General features: G+C 40.5%; 1 protein-coding gene across 3 annotated transcripts in view; it reads left to right on the top strand.

The window, feature by feature from the left end:
* The window catches only part of TRABD (TraB domain containing), a 51,350-nt gene that overhangs the window by 13,620 nt on the left and 20,622 nt on the right, over nucleotides 1-17,108 (top strand). For 2 of the 3 annotated variants that reach the window (XM_074942379.1, XM_074942378.1), the window contains 5 exons: nucleotides 4,718-4,789; nucleotides 7,426-7,504; nucleotides 8,008-8,174; nucleotides 10,586-10,726; nucleotides 14,624-14,734. In XM_074942379.1, the coding sequence (XP_074798480.1) occupies nucleotides 4,766-4,789; nucleotides 7,426-7,504; nucleotides 8,008-8,174; nucleotides 10,586-10,726; nucleotides 14,624-14,734 (522 nt within the window). In that variant the 5' untranslated portion in view covers nucleotides 4,718-4,765. Of the gene's footprint in view, nucleotides 1-4,717; nucleotides 4,790-7,423; nucleotides 7,505-8,007; nucleotides 8,175-10,585; nucleotides 10,727-14,623; nucleotides 14,735-17,108 lie in introns of all 3 variants that reach the window. The other variant, XM_074942380.1, reaches the window with a different exon arrangement.

Here is a 17,108-nt window from a genome sequence, read left to right as displayed (position 1 = left end):
TAAGTTGGGGCAGAAAGCTGTGTATATTCCCCTCCACATTGAGGGAGAGGGCGAATTTCATGAGCTTATGCTGTACAGTTCTCTATGCAGTTCAAGACAGTATAATTTTGGGTTTACACTCCAGAGGGGATGTGCACTTGAGTACTGTGCAGTTCCTTAGCTGAGCCTTCCCATGCAGAGCTGATCTCAGCATCTATGTATAGCTGCAGCTGGGTGTGTCCCTACCTGTATGTGGCTGGTAAAGTGCAGTCTGAAGCCTGGGGGAAGGCTTGACTGGCTTGCCTCAGCAATACAGCATATAGCAGCAATACAGGCTGGTGGGTCAGGCGGGGTCAATGGTACCCCAGTTCCAGGCAGCATCCCGAAGGGGAGGGGGGGACCCATCACAGGAGTATTGTGAGCACTTGAGAGACAGTCTCCCTACTCTCAGTTCTTCTGCTTGGTGCTGCAGCAGTCGCTGGCCGGTGAAAAGAGCAGTTGCAAGAAAAGTCCTGCTCGGTTCCTGCAACCTTGGGGTGGAGTACTCTGAGTCAATGGGATGGTGCATGTGAAATGTGGTCAGACCATAGGAGCTGTGTGGGGACAGAGCATATACTTTTCAGTACAGATGGAATCTTTGTAGAACTTCAGGCCAAACTCTCAAGTCTCTAATGAGCATGTGCAAACTGAGATTTTTTTGTTTTTTTTTTTTTCAGAGGCTCTGAACGTGGACAAATTTGAACAGATTTTCAGTAAGATTGCAAAAACCACATCCTAGTACTATGGCAACACCCTTGCCAAATTTCAACTCCATGCTCCCAAGCATGGGAGTGCTAAAGCTTCTTAACAGTACCGTTGTAAGAATTTTTTAACATGGGAAAAACAATATATTTTTCTCTGGTCTTGTTTTTGGAAGTGGTTGAACCATTGTCTGAAATCTTCCTCCTTCCACCCCTCTCACAAAAAAATTGTGGACAGCCAGCATGGTAAATTTCAGCCCAAACAATTAACTTTGGCAAAGTTATAAGCAACTGAAAACAGAATCTTAAAATGGAAAGTGTTGGTCAACCTCAGCTTTACTGTGCCGCATATCATTGTTTGTATTGCAGTACTGCCTAGAGGATTCCAGCTGAGATTGGCGACCCATTTTGATGGGCATGATACACACAGTGAGAGACAGTGCTTGCCCCAAAGAGCTTACATTCCAAATAGACAGGACAGACCAAGGATGCGGTTGAGGCTAGAATTAACTAGGTAAAGTTCAGAGAAGATTTATGTTAATTGTGCATAGTGGCATCCACAATTTGGTGAGAATTGGAGATGGTCGTTTTAAATTTTATCTGTGTGATGATTTAGAATCACTTGATGCTTCTGTATAACGTGGCTTGGCAGAACTCAATTTTATTTTATTTTTAATAATTTCAACAGGTAATCTCAGTGTTTATTTTTAAGCATTTTTTCAATTTTTATCAATTTAAATTTTCACTGTTGTGCAAAATTGTGGGTGTGTGTCAGACAGTGGGAGGGGGTCTGACAATGAATGACAATAGATATTGAGATTCAAAAACCTAAAGCTTCATAATTGCTAAAACACAAATTGTCAACATCACATGTCAAAATATACAGAGTAAATATCTTTAAATCAAAGTCTAGTTCTCAAGCAGCATTTTTCTTACTTTGCCTGTCCATAAATTTCAATTATTATTGATGGAAATAGGTTTTCATTGTTTTTTGTCTGTACAGTGATACTTATTGATGATAAACCTAATCCTTCCAAGCCTATGTATAAGAGTTTGCTTTTTAAATGGATCTTGTAATTTACTCTTTAACTCCCAACTGTAGGTAAAAGGCATGTGTTCAAACTTACCAAACCTTTCAGTTTGCCTCTAGAGCTCAGATGTATGCGGATGCTGGAAAAACTCTGGGTATTTGTATATAAATGAGAAAATCAAGTGCCAAGTTGACCTAGTACAAAGGAATAGGTCAGTAACTGAGGCACAGCTAATTTGGAGTTATGCTTGTCTGCATTGTCTGTTTAGCATGCAAGCTATTTGGAGCAGGAACTCCCTTTCATTATGTTTATGTACAATGCTACTGAGGCATAAAAGACAGGTGTAAGTTAAAATAGCACTTCAGCTACACCCATCCCTTTACCTTAAGTTTTGCATATGTTTTTTTAAAAAGAAAAAGCAGGTGGAGTTGTGGGGGTTTTGTTCTTAACTGCACATTGTAAGAAAAATAATTCTTCTTGAAAGAATGTTAGCAGTTATGTTGCATACTTACAACTCTTGTCTGCGTATGGACAAATCATCAGGAACTTAATCCCTTGGAGTCTTTGTGTAAGTAATTTTTGTTTTTGTTGATGTAGTTTGCCCCACAGGCTCAGAGCCTGATCTGTAGCTGCTCTCTGCATAGCATCCCTCCTGACTTCATGGGGAATTCTGCCTACAAAGAGTCTGCAGAGTCAGGCTTTTAGTCTCATTGTAATTTGTCTTGTTGCCTGAACTGCAGTTGTCCCAACCCCCCCCCGTGCCCCTCTCCAGTTTTCTGGGTGACCAGTAGCAGTAGACAACCCTATCGCGTGAATCATTAAGGCTGGTCTATACATATGGGCAGCTGTCTGAGCTACACGCTGATGCTTCTTGCTGCCCTGCTGGATATTTTTTTCTTCTAATATCCAACTTTAAGTGGCAGCCGGAAAGCAATAAAAATCCATTTGAATGAAAACTAGAAATCTAGCCTGCAACAAAAGACTAAAATGCTATCCTTTTAATGTACTGCAATAGAGGTGAAGGAGTATGTACAGTCTTTGTGTCTCTTACATCCCAGTGTGCAAAAAAGAAGATAATCTTGGGTGAGTGTCTTCCATGATCTGTTCAGGTAGACTGACTTGATGGAGGGCGAAGTCATGCCTGATTTTATTAGATGTCGTCAATGCGCTACGTGCTGTACAGAGCATGAAGTAAAATCTGGTCCCTGATCCAAAAAGCTCGCATTCTAAGTGTGGGTGTCTGAACAATATTATCTCCATGAACCAGGTTACAGAAGACTCTGATTCCAAGTCCCTGCATGCTCATTATTTCTTTATTGTATTAACATTTATTTTGGTGGTTTAACCATCTGTGGAAGAAGTTTGCATAAGGAAGGAATAGTCCTTTAGTTCAATAGTTCTTACAATCTGCTGCATGCCCTGGACTAGAGGTTCACAACTTTTCTTATTGCACACCGCATTCCAGATCTACCAGCTGCCTGCGTACCCCTACCCCTCTCATCGCTTGTGTGTGTGTGTGTGTGTGTGTTCTTCTTAACGTTGTCTTTAGCCATCTGTCCATATTTCACTGTTACCTACAGATATAGTTAGAATGTGACGTATACAACCAAAACCCCTCTTTCCTCCTCCTCCTCCCTCCCCCTCTCCCCCCAAGTTCTGAGCTCAGTTAGGCTGGACAATTGCTGGGCAACTGAACCCATGCTGTACAGTGATTGGAGGTGAGGGCTCTGTACATCAGTGTCTGTGTGTATCTGTTCTCATTGGTACATCTTGAAGTAAATACCATATTTTATATAACAAATTCCCACAGAGTTTTAAAGCTTTGTCTGAGTAGCCTATTATGAAAATGCAATAAATAATAAATAAGTGACCGTTACATATTTTCTCCCACACACCCTCCAGAAACATCTCACATATGCCCAGGGGTATGCATACCACAGTTTGGGAGCCCCTGCCCTAGACTATAACTGAAGTCCCTTTTTACCAACCTTGCATGATTGGGTCCAGGGAGAAAGAAGGTATTCCAGGTATATGCTGCAGCGTGGAAGAATGCAGCTTGAAAACAAGAGTGGGATGAATTAGGCAAACTTATCTCAGCAGCCTCTAATAGGGTGACCAGATAGCAAGTGTGAAAAATGGGGGGGGGGGGGGGGGGAGAATAGGCACCTATATAAGAAAAAGCCCCAAATATAGGGACTGCCCCTATACAATCAGGGCATTTGGTCACCATAGCCTCCAAACAGCCTGATTTTTAAGTTCCACTAAGGCCTCTTTTTCCAGACAGAGAGGTGTGTGAAGGGGCCTTAGGGCTACTGAGATTCAGGCCTCTTGGTTCATAATATATTGGTGTCATGCATCACACAAAACAAATGTTCGTTATGGGAGGCAAAAACTAATGCCTGGGTTCTCAGCCTGGGGCGTGAGAGTCCACTAAATGGGTCCAGGGTGTGGGGTTTGTGAGCACCTTCCTGTTCTTTAGCCAGGTGACTGAGGAGTCGCCAAAATAAAGGAGAGGGTGCATAAACTCTTTTTTCTGTTGTGATATGGGTCACGTCAGGAAAAAAATAGAGAACCACATGCAGTGGAACAACACTTTTCCTATTACCAAGAACTCTCTTCTTCCCCCACACCCTCCCTTGTATTTCCATTTGTGTGTAGCTGATCTGCAGAAATTGATATAACCCTGTACATTGCAGAACACTGGGTAGCTGGGCTAGCAAACTTCAAATCCCCAATATTTCCAACTCCTGTTGATCCAGATGTGTTTGCTGTCTCTAAAATGTTTTCCATAAACAAGTTTGTACTGTATATCTCTAGGTTGCTTCTATTATCTTTTCTATTTATCTGGAGAAGGTGGGGGATGGAAATGCCTATATTTTTCAGTATTTTTCTTTAGTTTTTCATAAGTGCTCCAACCTTTGCTAGTTACAGCCCTTAATCTTTTATTTTCCCCCACCCACCTTTTAGTTTTTTACAGGCCTCTTCAGATTGGTGAAATTAAACTACACTTCAGTAATGCAGGAGGAGCAACAGCCCGAGGTAAGGTTTGGAATAACCTCTTCCCCAGTAGTGATGATAGAAAGCACTTGACGAGGCCCAGAATCAGCAAGGTACTTAAGCACATGCCCACTATTACCAGCGCTAAGCATTCAAAAATCATGGGATTGGCTTAAAAATAATGAGATTTAAAAAATGAAATTTAAACCGTGGGTGGTGGTTGTTTGCTGTCCAGATTTGGGACTCCTAGGGTTTATTCTCAGGCTTTTCTCTGCAACCGGGAGGGGTAGAAGTGTACCCTTCTTTTATTTTTAAGTAAAAGCTGAGATTCTCACCTAATTACCTGACTTCAAGGGCTCATGGTAAAATTGTAGGAGTAACTTCAAGCATGTGAGTAGTCCCATTGTAGGCACCTTAAGTACCTTGCTGAATTGTGGCCTAGATGCCTTTTTCCACCCTTGAATTCCTTCTGTTTCCCTTCTTCTCTTTCAACTCACTTTCCCATGTTCCTGAAATACTTTGCTATGGAAGACGTGTGTGTGTGTGTAGTAATCATAAAATTAAGACACTGTTTCATCTGGCAAATAGCATTTACCCCCACCTCCAATTCACCCTCATTATATTGATAAAGCCATTACAAATGGCAGAATTTAAGGGGTTTTTTTTATGCCACATATTTGAAAAATATAATATGAAATATTATTAATGTTTGAATAGAGTTGCTTACTCTGAAAGGCTCAGAGAATGGGTACTCAGAGGCTGAGTGGGTCCTTGATTATATTGATGATTGTATCTTGTCTATAAATATTCTTTTACTGCAGAACAGGTATGTTGTGCACTGCCTTGAATTACTTAAATTGGGTACTCCAGAGCTGAAGTCAGAAACAGGTTGGGAGTTTGATTGCTACAGGCTGGGGTTGAGAGCCTTGCTACTTCACAGTCAATGGCAAAAATCCCATTGACTTCACTAGGAGCGGGATTTCACCCCTAGTATTTAACAACTGAGAATTACTGACTAGACTAATGAAACGCCCCAAGGATTTGAGAAGTAAAACTTCCTTGCTAAAAGTAGTGTGAAGCTTTCAAGCATCAGGTACGTTTTGTCTGTCCTTACTTTCAATTAAAGTGCCCCCAAAAAGGCACCTCTAGGTAAAAATGTGAATTAAATGGGATCTGTGATGGGGTAGATGCTGTTGAAACTGCCATATAAGATGAACTTGCAGTCACCAAATAATAATTTACTATGGTGTGTGTGTGTTGGGTTGTTCATCTTGGTCCAAACTTTCAAACTTGGATGCATAAAGGGTGTAGCTATATTTGTACTGAAGCACCTAAGTTGTCTGTGTTCAGATTTTTAAATATGGGTTTGGATATTTAACTTTAAGTACCCAAGTTTGTAATTGTTTTTACCTTGGATGGCAAACATGATAAATGTAAACTGTACTAGAATTTCTGAAAGCAGAAATATTGTGGTATGAAAGAATAAGGTAGATGTAGTGAAAAGTTTCCTCCTATGAGGCATTGTTTTGTCTTTTGTAGGAAGAAACTAACAAACTTGAAGGTTTAAAAATAGGAAATGTACATCCTTTGAAATTACGTTGATTACCAAGTAAATATTCGTAGGTGTTGATTCATTACCAGTGCTTCATTTGAAAGGAACTCTGAATAATTATTGATCCACATCCAGTCACTGGCTTGTGAATGTGTTGATGAAGAATTCCAGATCCTCCCAACAATTACCAGAAATAATTTGAAATAATGCCCTTGCCTAAACATAGCTCGTAGTTGGGCTTTACTTTGTTTGTAGTATCTTTTGGCATTAATTATATTTCTCTGACTTGTTTGGAGATTTGGTCAGTCCCAAAATACTGCAGGCTGAATTACAGGGAGTGCTCCAAGTCTGCGTTGTCTGTAGTTGTATGATGTTAAAGCTTATATGTTAACTAGGAATTGAAGGGATTTTGCTAGTCAAAGAGCTGCTTCAGATATCTCAAGTTGTAAAATTTTTGAGGTAAATATTTGGATATCAAGTTGGATAGACCTCAATCCTTCAAAGAGTTACATGTGTGCATTTACTTGAACTATTCATGTGTGGGAAGTAGCTTGTGAATAAGTGTTTGCAGGATCAGGCCTTATTTTGTAGTCAGAGTCTGTCTCTGTGTCTGTCACACATATAACTTAAAATGGCATAATACATAACAGACCCTTTTGAAAGAATGTAGATAGTTTGTGATATCTGATTTGCACTCTTCTTAGACTTCCAGTGGTACACAAGTTAAAAAGCTGTGAAATACGTTTTCCATAAGTAGCAATACTTTTAGAATCATCTGTGCACAGATGATTCTAAAAGCAAACACACATGATTCTTCTCTGTAATATTTTAGAGAGTAGTCTGCTCGATTAGAATGTTTCATCAGATTGTGTGAGCTCTGTCTTAGTTATAAATACTATCTCTTTCAAAAGAGATTTTAAATGCCTTTTGAATATATTTTTCCATATCATAAATTTCCAGCTTACAAAAGAGCTGTTGAAAAATCAGATTTTGCTCTCTGTCACTAAGTAATTTTAGTTGTTTAAATATTATACATGGATTCAAACTAACCAGACTAACAAGGAGAGAGGAGTAAAATACATTTCATTATAACTCCCATTGTCCTTTGAATTCTTATTTCATGCAGGCTGCTGCAGATCCAATGTCCTCCTCCGATGCACCGGAAGATGACCAAAAGGAAACTTCAGACGCATCACCAAATATTTGTATGTATTAGTTTGATCAGGAAAAAAGACATGTCATAACTGTAGAATGTAAAGCTAAATGTTTGCACTACTAGCAAGAATGTGGTGACTAGTCTAAAAAGGAGCTAATGACCCTGTATAAAAAAGGTAGACATGTAAATGGGGGAATTTCATCATCATTTCTGCCAAAGCTCTACTGTAAAGGCCAAATCTGAAAACAGCAATGATGAAAAAAGGGCATATTAGTCTAGGGTTTTATCTACTCCCACATTTTAAAACTAAAGTAAATTTGTTATGTTGTTGAGATCATAGTTATACCCAGCTTGTGTTTAAGCAGGGTCCTTCTCTCTAGGCAATACTTGGGTATGTACATATTGGATTCTGTATCATGGCACTACAATGACAGTGATGTTGCACTAGGTCATGAGGACATTTTGTCATTATGTTACTGATGCAATGTTATTGTGTTGCAATGGCCAAAGTAAACTTTTTTATAGATGTGCATATTTTAATAAAACTTGTAGCTGATGCAGATGCATTTAAAATTCTCCTGGACATGAAGATGAAGAAGAGACAGAAAAAGCCCAATCTACCAAGCACTGTGACTGAACTTGTCACTGAGGAAGGGTCTAAGGTGTTCGTGGTTGGTACTGCCCACTTCAGTGACAGCAGCAAAAGAGATGTAGTGAAGGTAAGCATGCAAGTGGAGCCATTCAGTAACATTTTATTATATGCCTGTGTCAGGGTATCTTCCCCCACTCTGAACTCTAGGGTACAGATGTGGGGACCTTCATGAAAACCTCCTAAGCTTACTTTTACCAGCTCAGGTTAAAACTTCCCCAAGGTATAAAACTATTTTACCCTTTGCCCTTGGGCTTCCACTGCCACCACCAAACGTTTATCTGGGTTTATTTTATTAGGAAAGCGTTGTTTGGAAACATCTTTCCCCCCAAAATCCTCCCAACCCTCGGACCCCACTTCCTGGGGAAGGTTTGGTAAAAATCCTCACCAATTTGCATAGGTGACCACAGATCCAAACCCTTGGATCTTAAGAACACTGGAAAAAAAAGCATTCAGTTCTTGAAAAGAAGAATTTTAATAGACGTAACAGTAAAAAACAAGTAACAATAAAAAGAATCACCTCTGTAAAATCAGGATAGTAAATACCTTACAGGGTAATTAGATTCAAAACATAGAGAATCCCTCTAGGCAAAACCTTAAATTACAAAAAAGACACACAGAAAGGAATATCCATTCTATTCAGCACAGCTTAATTTCTCAGCCATTTAAAGAAATCATAATCTAACGCATATCTAGCTACATTACTTACTAAGTTCTAAGACTCCATTCCTGTTCTGTCCCCGGCAAAAGCATCACACAGACAGACCGTTTGTTTTTCCCTCCCCCCAGCTTTTGAAAGTATCTTGTCTCCTCATTGGTCATTTTGGTCAGGTGCCAGCGAGGTTATCCTAGCTTCTTAACCCTTTACAGGTGAGAGGATTTTTCCTCTGGCCAGGAGGGCTTTTAAAGGTGTTTACCCTTCCCTTTATATTTATGACATCCTGGAAAGTTAACAAGAAACTAACTTGTTTTCATAATAATTAGAATTTTGCTATAGTGTCAGGGCATTTTGGGGTTAGGGTAGCAGAATATAACTGCATGATTCAGCCATGACTTTGCAACTAACATGCATGGTAGTGTATAGGATTGGGTAGCATCCCTTTAAGTAGCTTCTAATAGACATCCCTGTCTTCTATTGCAGAAGCCACTAGATGCTAACAGAGCAACAGTGTATTTATGTAGCTAGGCCTAGTATTTTTGTATACCGTCCCTCAAATCAGTTATTTGGAACCCAACTGTGTCTGTGTTTTTTCCGCATATTAAAGTTGCATAGCGACTAAAGACGTCACAGCTCTAATCTTGTGCAAAGTGCCATGAGTGCCTTTGTATTCATACATGGTTGAGAATTTGGTTTTACATCTCCTCCAAAGTATGGCACACTTTATAGAACCTGGGTCAATGATTCAGTACTGCTGTGGAAGGGTAATTAATCACCATATCACAAGTACGTGGCTGAGTTGAGAATAGAATCTAAGTCTCTTGACTCAGCCCTGTGCTTTCCTAGACTCCTTCCCTAAGGTTAGCTTGTTGGGTCGACAGGATTATGGTACGAAGTTGTAAGCCATAGTGTATAAACAATAATTTGATTAAAGTGAACTATTAGCAAGTCCCAAATGTTATCAGTAATTGATATAAAAGCACCTAATTGTATATTTTTAGGCCAGATGCAGGTATAGTACAGGTAGCTGGCTTTAGGGCTTGCATTCTCACTTATTGATTTAATGACAGTCATTCCAGGAAACTGTAACATTTTTGTGATGCTAACACATGATCATATGTTATCGCATAGTCTTGTGGGATCATGCTGAGAATGGAAGCTGGAAGGAACTTTTAATTGCTCTGCGTGCTAGGACTGTGGGAAGCGGAACAGGCCTGTAAAAACTGAGATTGTTTCTCAAACTTTGGGGCAGAAATAGCTGAATCAGGACAGGTCTGAAGAGCTAGCAGAGCTCCTTGTCCCATGCAAACTTTGCAATATAGATTGGCCCCACCACCCTGCTTGGCACTGGAAGCTGAGCAGGAGGAAACCTGTGCTAGAATCAGTCCCTCCAGTACTTTGGGCTCTTGATTTAGTCCTTGCTGATGGAAAGGCCTGTCCCAGCTAGGTTTGTGATGCAGAAGGTCATAAAGTACCATTTAAAATGAACATTGCTAACATGCAGGGAATATGTTAAAATCAGATTTTTTCCAGTACAATTGTTACTCCATGTTCCTGTCCTCAGATGGTTGGCAGGTAATACCTTTCACTGGCTTCCTTATTTTTCTTCAAATACATAGGTGCTAAAAGCACGTGATAACTCGGAGCAATATCAATGGCCTGAAGCAGTTTATTTTTCATTGCCGTGTTAATTGAAAATGATTTTTGGAATGGATTCCTATTAAGCCCCATACCTTACGAATAGCTCTCATAAAAAAATCAATATTTGCTGCAGTAGCTCTCCATCTTGTCCACGTTTATGTAAATAAATTCATCTTTTTCAGACAATACAGGAGGTGCAGCCCGATGTGGTTGTGGTTGAGCTCTGCCAATACAGAGTTTCTATGTTAAAGATGGATGAAAAGACATTACTAAAGGAAGCCAAAGAAATCAATCTGGAGAAACTTCAGCAAGCCATAAAGCAGGTATGATTACCTCAGTGAAAATTAAATCTATCTGTGCTAAAAGGTAGTTCAGCAAACAGAAACATGGCTGCTACCAACTTCTACCAAGCCTACTAGCACTTCAGCCCTAGCGTGAGCATAGCTACAATGGTCAGGGCTTGTCTACATGGGGAAATAGCCTGGAATAGCTGTTGTGGAATAGGTACTCTGCACTAGCTCCCCATATGGGCACTCTTGAAGTGGATTAAGCTAAACTGCACAAAAGCACTGTTAGGGCTACAGTTCATGCTCCCCTAACCCGAAGTGTGGGGCTGTGTAGGCATAGCCTTAGTGCTAAATAAGAGTGTCTACATGGGGAGCTAGTGCAGAATAGCTATTGTGCTTTCAATTCACAACCTAGCTTATTTTGTATTAACTTCACTGTGTAGACAAACCCTCAGAGTTAAGGTTGTTTGTTAAGCCTTGGTTTTGGCAATTCCTGGCTTTTCAGTGCTTACGGCCTTGATTCTATAGTTGGATTTGTACAAGGAGCCCCTTTGATGTCAGCAGGGCTCTGCCTGGGTTTCACCATATGGAGCCTGTTGCAGGACTGGAGATTAACTTTGCAACCTTAATGTTCTTTTGACACTATTTTATGGAATTTTAGCCAGACATCTTGTATATGTGTGTGTTCTGGGTATATAGTTTCTGAGTGGTAGATTTGGTTGCTTTTCCCCTTCATTATTAATTCCATTCTACATCATGTTAGTATTTGCTCTTTGTTATATCGTGGATGGGTTGTCAGTGGATTATGTTCAGGTCCTATCCAAACTGGCTGCTTGTTAATGTGTGGGTGTGTATGCAAATGTAAATTCAGTCCTTTATTATCTTTATCAAACAGTGAATTGTATTTGTGTTTAATGAAGTTAAAATTACTCAGTGGGGTAACAAATAAAAGTTGATTAAATGGTATATTTATCATAACTTGAACAGACTACAAGCATTGGGTCACCAATCAATGGTGTCTTAAATAATCAAGTTAAAAGGACAGGTTCATAATCTACTGCAGATATTTTGATTTTATCCTGAACCTTCAGCATAAGTAGGTAGTCCTATTGACATCAGTGGGACTGCTTGTGAGTTGATATTTACAGGCTTGGTCCCAAAACAAGAACACTTGTTGCCAATCTGAAATCACATGTGAATAAGAAGTTAGTAATTTTCTGTGTGTGTATGGTCTCTCTCTGATTCATGTAGCTAGAGCAATAACTAGTCCTTCCTGTTTTGTATTTATGTAGTCTCAAAGACCAGGATATTGCAACGTATTTAAATGTTACATTTTTTTTGTAAGGTTTTCTTTAAGCAATGACCAAAATTACACAGCATCTGTGCAATCAAGGGATCATCATCAAAGTTTCTAAACAATTAAAACAGGAACAAAATATTACTCTTTGCTTATTATATCTAAAAATGAATGCATTAGTTTTTTGCCTTGCAACTTTGTTAGAGGAAAAGACCAATGAAAATCTCATAGAAAACTAATTTCAAATCATTGTTAGACCTTTTATATTTTTTCGTAAATCGGAGACTTATGAAAGCTCATGATGGCAGCTCTGTAGTGTCATGTAGTCAGCAGTTCCTGCCAGGACTTGGGATGACTCTCCTTTTGTGCCACTAGGGGCAGTGCGAGTAACACGATATTGGACCTTGTTCTCTTTAAATTATAATAATTCTTGTGCTATTCTTTGAATGACCATTTCAAAATATAAGGTCAATAAATAAAGTTGCCTATGGATGAGGGTCCTTTGTATATGTAGAAACACTGTGCATCTTACCCATTCCCAATAGTAATCAAGCCTGCCTTGGGTGGATATTTTCAAAGGCACCCAAGTCCCACTGACTCTCAATAAGAGCTCGCCCCCTAACTGCCATCTGTGCTTTTGACAGTTTCCCACCTACTCTACAGCATAACTGGCTGTTCTCAGCAACCTGCTCCCTGTTTGTGACAGCATGATGTGTTAGAGCAGTGTGAAATGCCCCGGATTAGTTAGCAGGGATTTTTGAGGCCTCTTTTCCAGTTTCAGTTCTTGTTGGTTCACATCCTGAGTTTTGATTTGCAGTGGAGACGCAAAATACAAAGCAAAGCTCAACCTAAACAGCAGAACTTTGCCTTGATTTCAGTCAAAGAGTCAAAGCCACCCAGTCATCATCCCAGGGTTCTTTAGCAATGACTGACAGGGAGTGCTGTGCTGGGGAGAAGGGAGGGTTTCTGAAAAGTGGACAGTTCAGGACTCTTAGAAAAGAGCAAATTCCAAACTGCCAAACCCTATAACCAAGAGCTACCTCACCTCTCATCCTGATTTCTCCCTCCCTCTCTCCTCCCTCCCACCCCACACCTTATGGCTGAAATGACCCACCCTCCCTTATGCCAGGTGCCCATTTGCTTCCTCAAGCTAGAAATTGGCCACAGGGAGGTGGCTGGGGAGGTGGTGTTGTGAGGCCAGGCCAGGTCACAGGGAACTACCACGTGAAGTGCACCAGGAGTGAGAAGTCATCAGGCCAGCAAGGAGAGTGGGAGGGAAGAGGGCAGGTGGTGAAAATGAGTGTTCGTTCATAGAACGCATGGGACAAATGCTTCCACAAATTCAGGAGAGATCCCCAGCAAAATAAGAGTTTTTTTTTTATTTTTTTTAAACTAAAGCGGCTGAGGCTGGATTCCTGCTGAGATCACTTGCTGCGGTTTGCTTCTTTAGGACAGATGTAATTAATTCTCGCTTGTGTTCTGGGTTTTCTTTTTGAACAGTGATGGAAACACTCCATCCTGCTTTGTAGCAGAAGGACATAACTGCAGTGTATTTCAGTCAATCATGTTCTTAATCTGCCCAAAACGCAGTGCCTGTCCTATTTGCTCAGACTCAAGAAAATAATAGGTGATAGGCTGAAGCAGATAAAGAGATTTAAAGTCTTAAATGAAAATGCACAAACAATTATGTGAGTAAAATGCTGCTGAGAGATTACTGAAATATAGCCTAAGGATGGGGGCTTGTATTTATTGTCTAGTCTATCCACAAGTACATCCGGTTTGTTTGTTTTGTTTTTTTGTTTTTTTTTATTCTCTTGCTGGGGACCTCTCCTGAATTTGTGGAAGCATTTGTCCTTTGTGTTCTGTGAATGAACACTCATTTTCACTACCCTTTCTCCCTTATTCTGCAGCCCCAGGTCGAGTTTAAAGTTGTCTTCCCTTCATGGAAACTGGCAGTGCTACAGTTGCCAGCCCCCTAAGTTGCATCCCTTCTTATGCCCACAGTGGATCAAGCTCAGGGTTTTTATTTAAGATCTCATCTGCAAGTCCATGAACAGGAAACTACCTGGTGCTCTGCTTTTCTGGGTTAGAAAGAGGAAGGTCTGATTGGACTCAGCCAGTGTTCAGCGCTGTTTGAAGAATCTAGCTGTTTCATGGTTAGACTGCTAGGTGTAGCCCACTCCACTATCCCTCTAGCAGGACAAATGCAGAGCAAATATGGTCATGTTCTGTGTTACTTATATTTGGAGGAGAATGCAGTGTTTGTTCTAATTCATTCAATTACAAATGTGTGGTATGAGCTACTCTTACGGTTCGCATGGACAGATGCTTTCTTCTCACCTTGGGCGGGGGGGGCTGAAACAAGACTGATTTATTTAATTATTTCTTTGATTACACACCAGATTGTTTGCTCAAAGAGCATTTTTAAGGATGATCCTGCATATAAATGATGAAAGCTGAAATAATGCGAATGGTGTTCAGCAGTAAATCAGCTCCAGAGGATGGCTACAATGTTTCTTCATCAGAATGGTTGATGGTTCTCAGTGATTGCTAATGGCACAATGTCTGTGTGTACTTCCTAGTAATCCATACAGTTTGATGCTTCCTGTTTAATAGTTTTTTCCCTTTTCTGGTAGAATGGAGTCATGTCAGGACTGATGCAAATGCTTCTGCTGAAGGTCTCTGCTCACATCACAGAACAGCTGGGAATGGCCCCAGGAGGGGAATTCAGGGAGGCTTTCAAAGAGGTAAGGGCTGGAAGTTGGTTGTTTCTAAGGTAAAAATATTGGTCTCTTGTACCTCCAGTCAAACTAAATAAAGGCACTTGTTTGGCTAGAGTGCTCTTTTCTGATCCCTGCCTTATACATGGTGAGGCCAGAGAACTAAAGATCTTTTCCTTAAAGGTGAACTACAAAGAAGAAGGGAAAATGGTGGTGTCTGCTCCTTTCTGATGTGTATATAAGGATGGTTCCATAAAGACTTTACAAAAAAATTTGGCTTTTTTTTAACGGCTTTTGTCTTCTCCCTAGAAATAGTGATATTCAGTTCTTACATCTGTTTTTGCTGGGGGATAATGAAATCACAGTAGGACTCCAGTTGAGAGAGAGGGGTTGCTAAACATTTCACACAGAGCTTTTCTCCCAGTTTTGGCGCTGGTCCTTCAATGAACTCCTTGCGGGTGGAACCCTGTTCCCATACCTTTGTCTGGAGTCAAAAGGATTTGCATGGGTATCGCAAACAAACACACCTGTCTGACTAGACCTCTCCTCCCCTTCCAGCTGAGGGCGAGAGAGCTGCAGCTCAGGTTCATTATGTCCTGATGACAATGTTGTCCTTCTAGTTCTCCAGATCAGCATTTTCCCCAACTGCACTGGAACTCTCTATGGGGGAAGTGGGGACAGGGGACCAGAGACTTTGAATTAACAAAATGTACCACTTTTGCAATGAGCAAAAACATAATTAATTGAATTAAATATATGAAGTGGTGGCTGTTAAAATCAACATTTGCCAACAGTTCTCAGTTTTCCCTATATTTAGGTTAACATGTTATGTAAAATGTTATCTCACATAGCACTGTGTGGTGACTGTTGGGGGAATACTGATTTTTTTTTTTTAAAGCTGTGTCTTTCCTATCCCTCATGTGAGAGGGAGGTGGTGTGTGAGCAGGCTGGCCAGCACTGTCTCTCTGGTGATCCAGAAGCTGAACATACACATAATGGGTGAGAGAGGAAACGCTGCTTCTTAAACTGGCAGTTGAACCACATGGGGAACACGGCAGCATGAACACAGGTGAGGACAGCCTCAGAATTCAGCTGTCTCTCTAAGAATAAGGGATGGATTCTGCTACACTTGTGTCTGTGAAAATCTGCTGCTCCGCTCCCCGGCACCATTTATTTCCCTTTATTGGCAGTAGCAGGAAGAACCAGCCACCCTATGAACACCACCTACAAGATAAGAATGTCGCCAGTCCTGTGGAGGGGTAAATCTCCCCTAAGCTGGCTGAGACAAGATGTCTCTTCATGAGCCTGGTGTGTTTTGAAACTTGTTATAAATAGAAAAGGAGTACTTGTGGCACCTTAGAGACTAACAAATTTATTTGAGCATAAGCTTTCGTGAGCTACATGCATCTGATGAAGTGAGCTGTAGCTCACGAAAGCTTATGCTCAAATAAATTTGTTAGTCTCTAACGTGCCACAAGTACTCCTTTTCTTTTTGTGAATACAGACTAACACGGCTGCTACTCTGAAACCTGTTGTTATAGAGTTTCTAGGGGGGCCACAATCATTAGGAGAGTCTAATAGGGTTGTGACAGGGGAAAGTTTGGGAATCCCCAGTTCAGAGGATCCTCCAGCCAAAACTGGGGGGATGCAAGATGTCTTATCTCTAATATAAAAAGACAAACTGAAAAAAGTCTTTGCAGCTATCTAAATAGTAGTAATAAGGGAAAGGCACTTACACAATCTTTGTTTGGTTTGCAGTTCACCTTTAAGCCCAGGACAGAAACTTGTGTGATTACATGAACATGCTACAAGGATTTCATGGTGCTCCTGCAGCTTAACAATGCCAGGAAAACTGCTTTTTAGCTATATGCTATAATTCATGGGGAAATACAGTCTGAGTCCTAGGTAGAAGGTCAGACTTTGAAAGGAGTGAACTGGATGTATTAGGAAACTAAGCACAGACCTGCTCCACTCAGTGTCTCTTGACATTTCAGTTTTACTGCATGGATCATTAAATGCTGGATTGTTTTGATGCAGTCAAATTGAGTGAATAGTGCCATTTACTGCAGAGCTTTAGTTCAATAATTAGTAAGTAATACAGTTACACTGATCATGCTATGTCTGGGCTGTGCTATGAGGCACAAAGCTGAATACTAATCTGATGGGACCTGTGTGTGTCCAGTCCTTTTTTGGAATGGAATTGAGGGGGGAAAAGTAGCAAGAAGGTTGTGTAGTAATATACTAACTGGCCCTGACCCATATTGTTCTACCAAATACTCTGCAGTGTCAGAACCCTTGTCAGCCCATCAGGCATTAAATTTAATAATGCTGCTAACTTGATGTCTCCTTTTTTCTGAAAGTCCATTATCAATTGAAGGAGAAAAGTAGAATCCTGCCAGTA

Source organism: Natator depressus, chromosome 1 (genome assembly GCF_965152275.1).
Source record: "Natator depressus isolate rNatDep1 chromosome 1, rNatDep2.hap1, whole genome shotgun sequence".
NCBI classification, from domain to species: domain Eukaryota; kingdom Metazoa; phylum Chordata; order Testudines; family Cheloniidae; genus Natator; species Natator depressus.
This window is presented reverse-complemented; position numbering and strand designations above follow the sequence as displayed.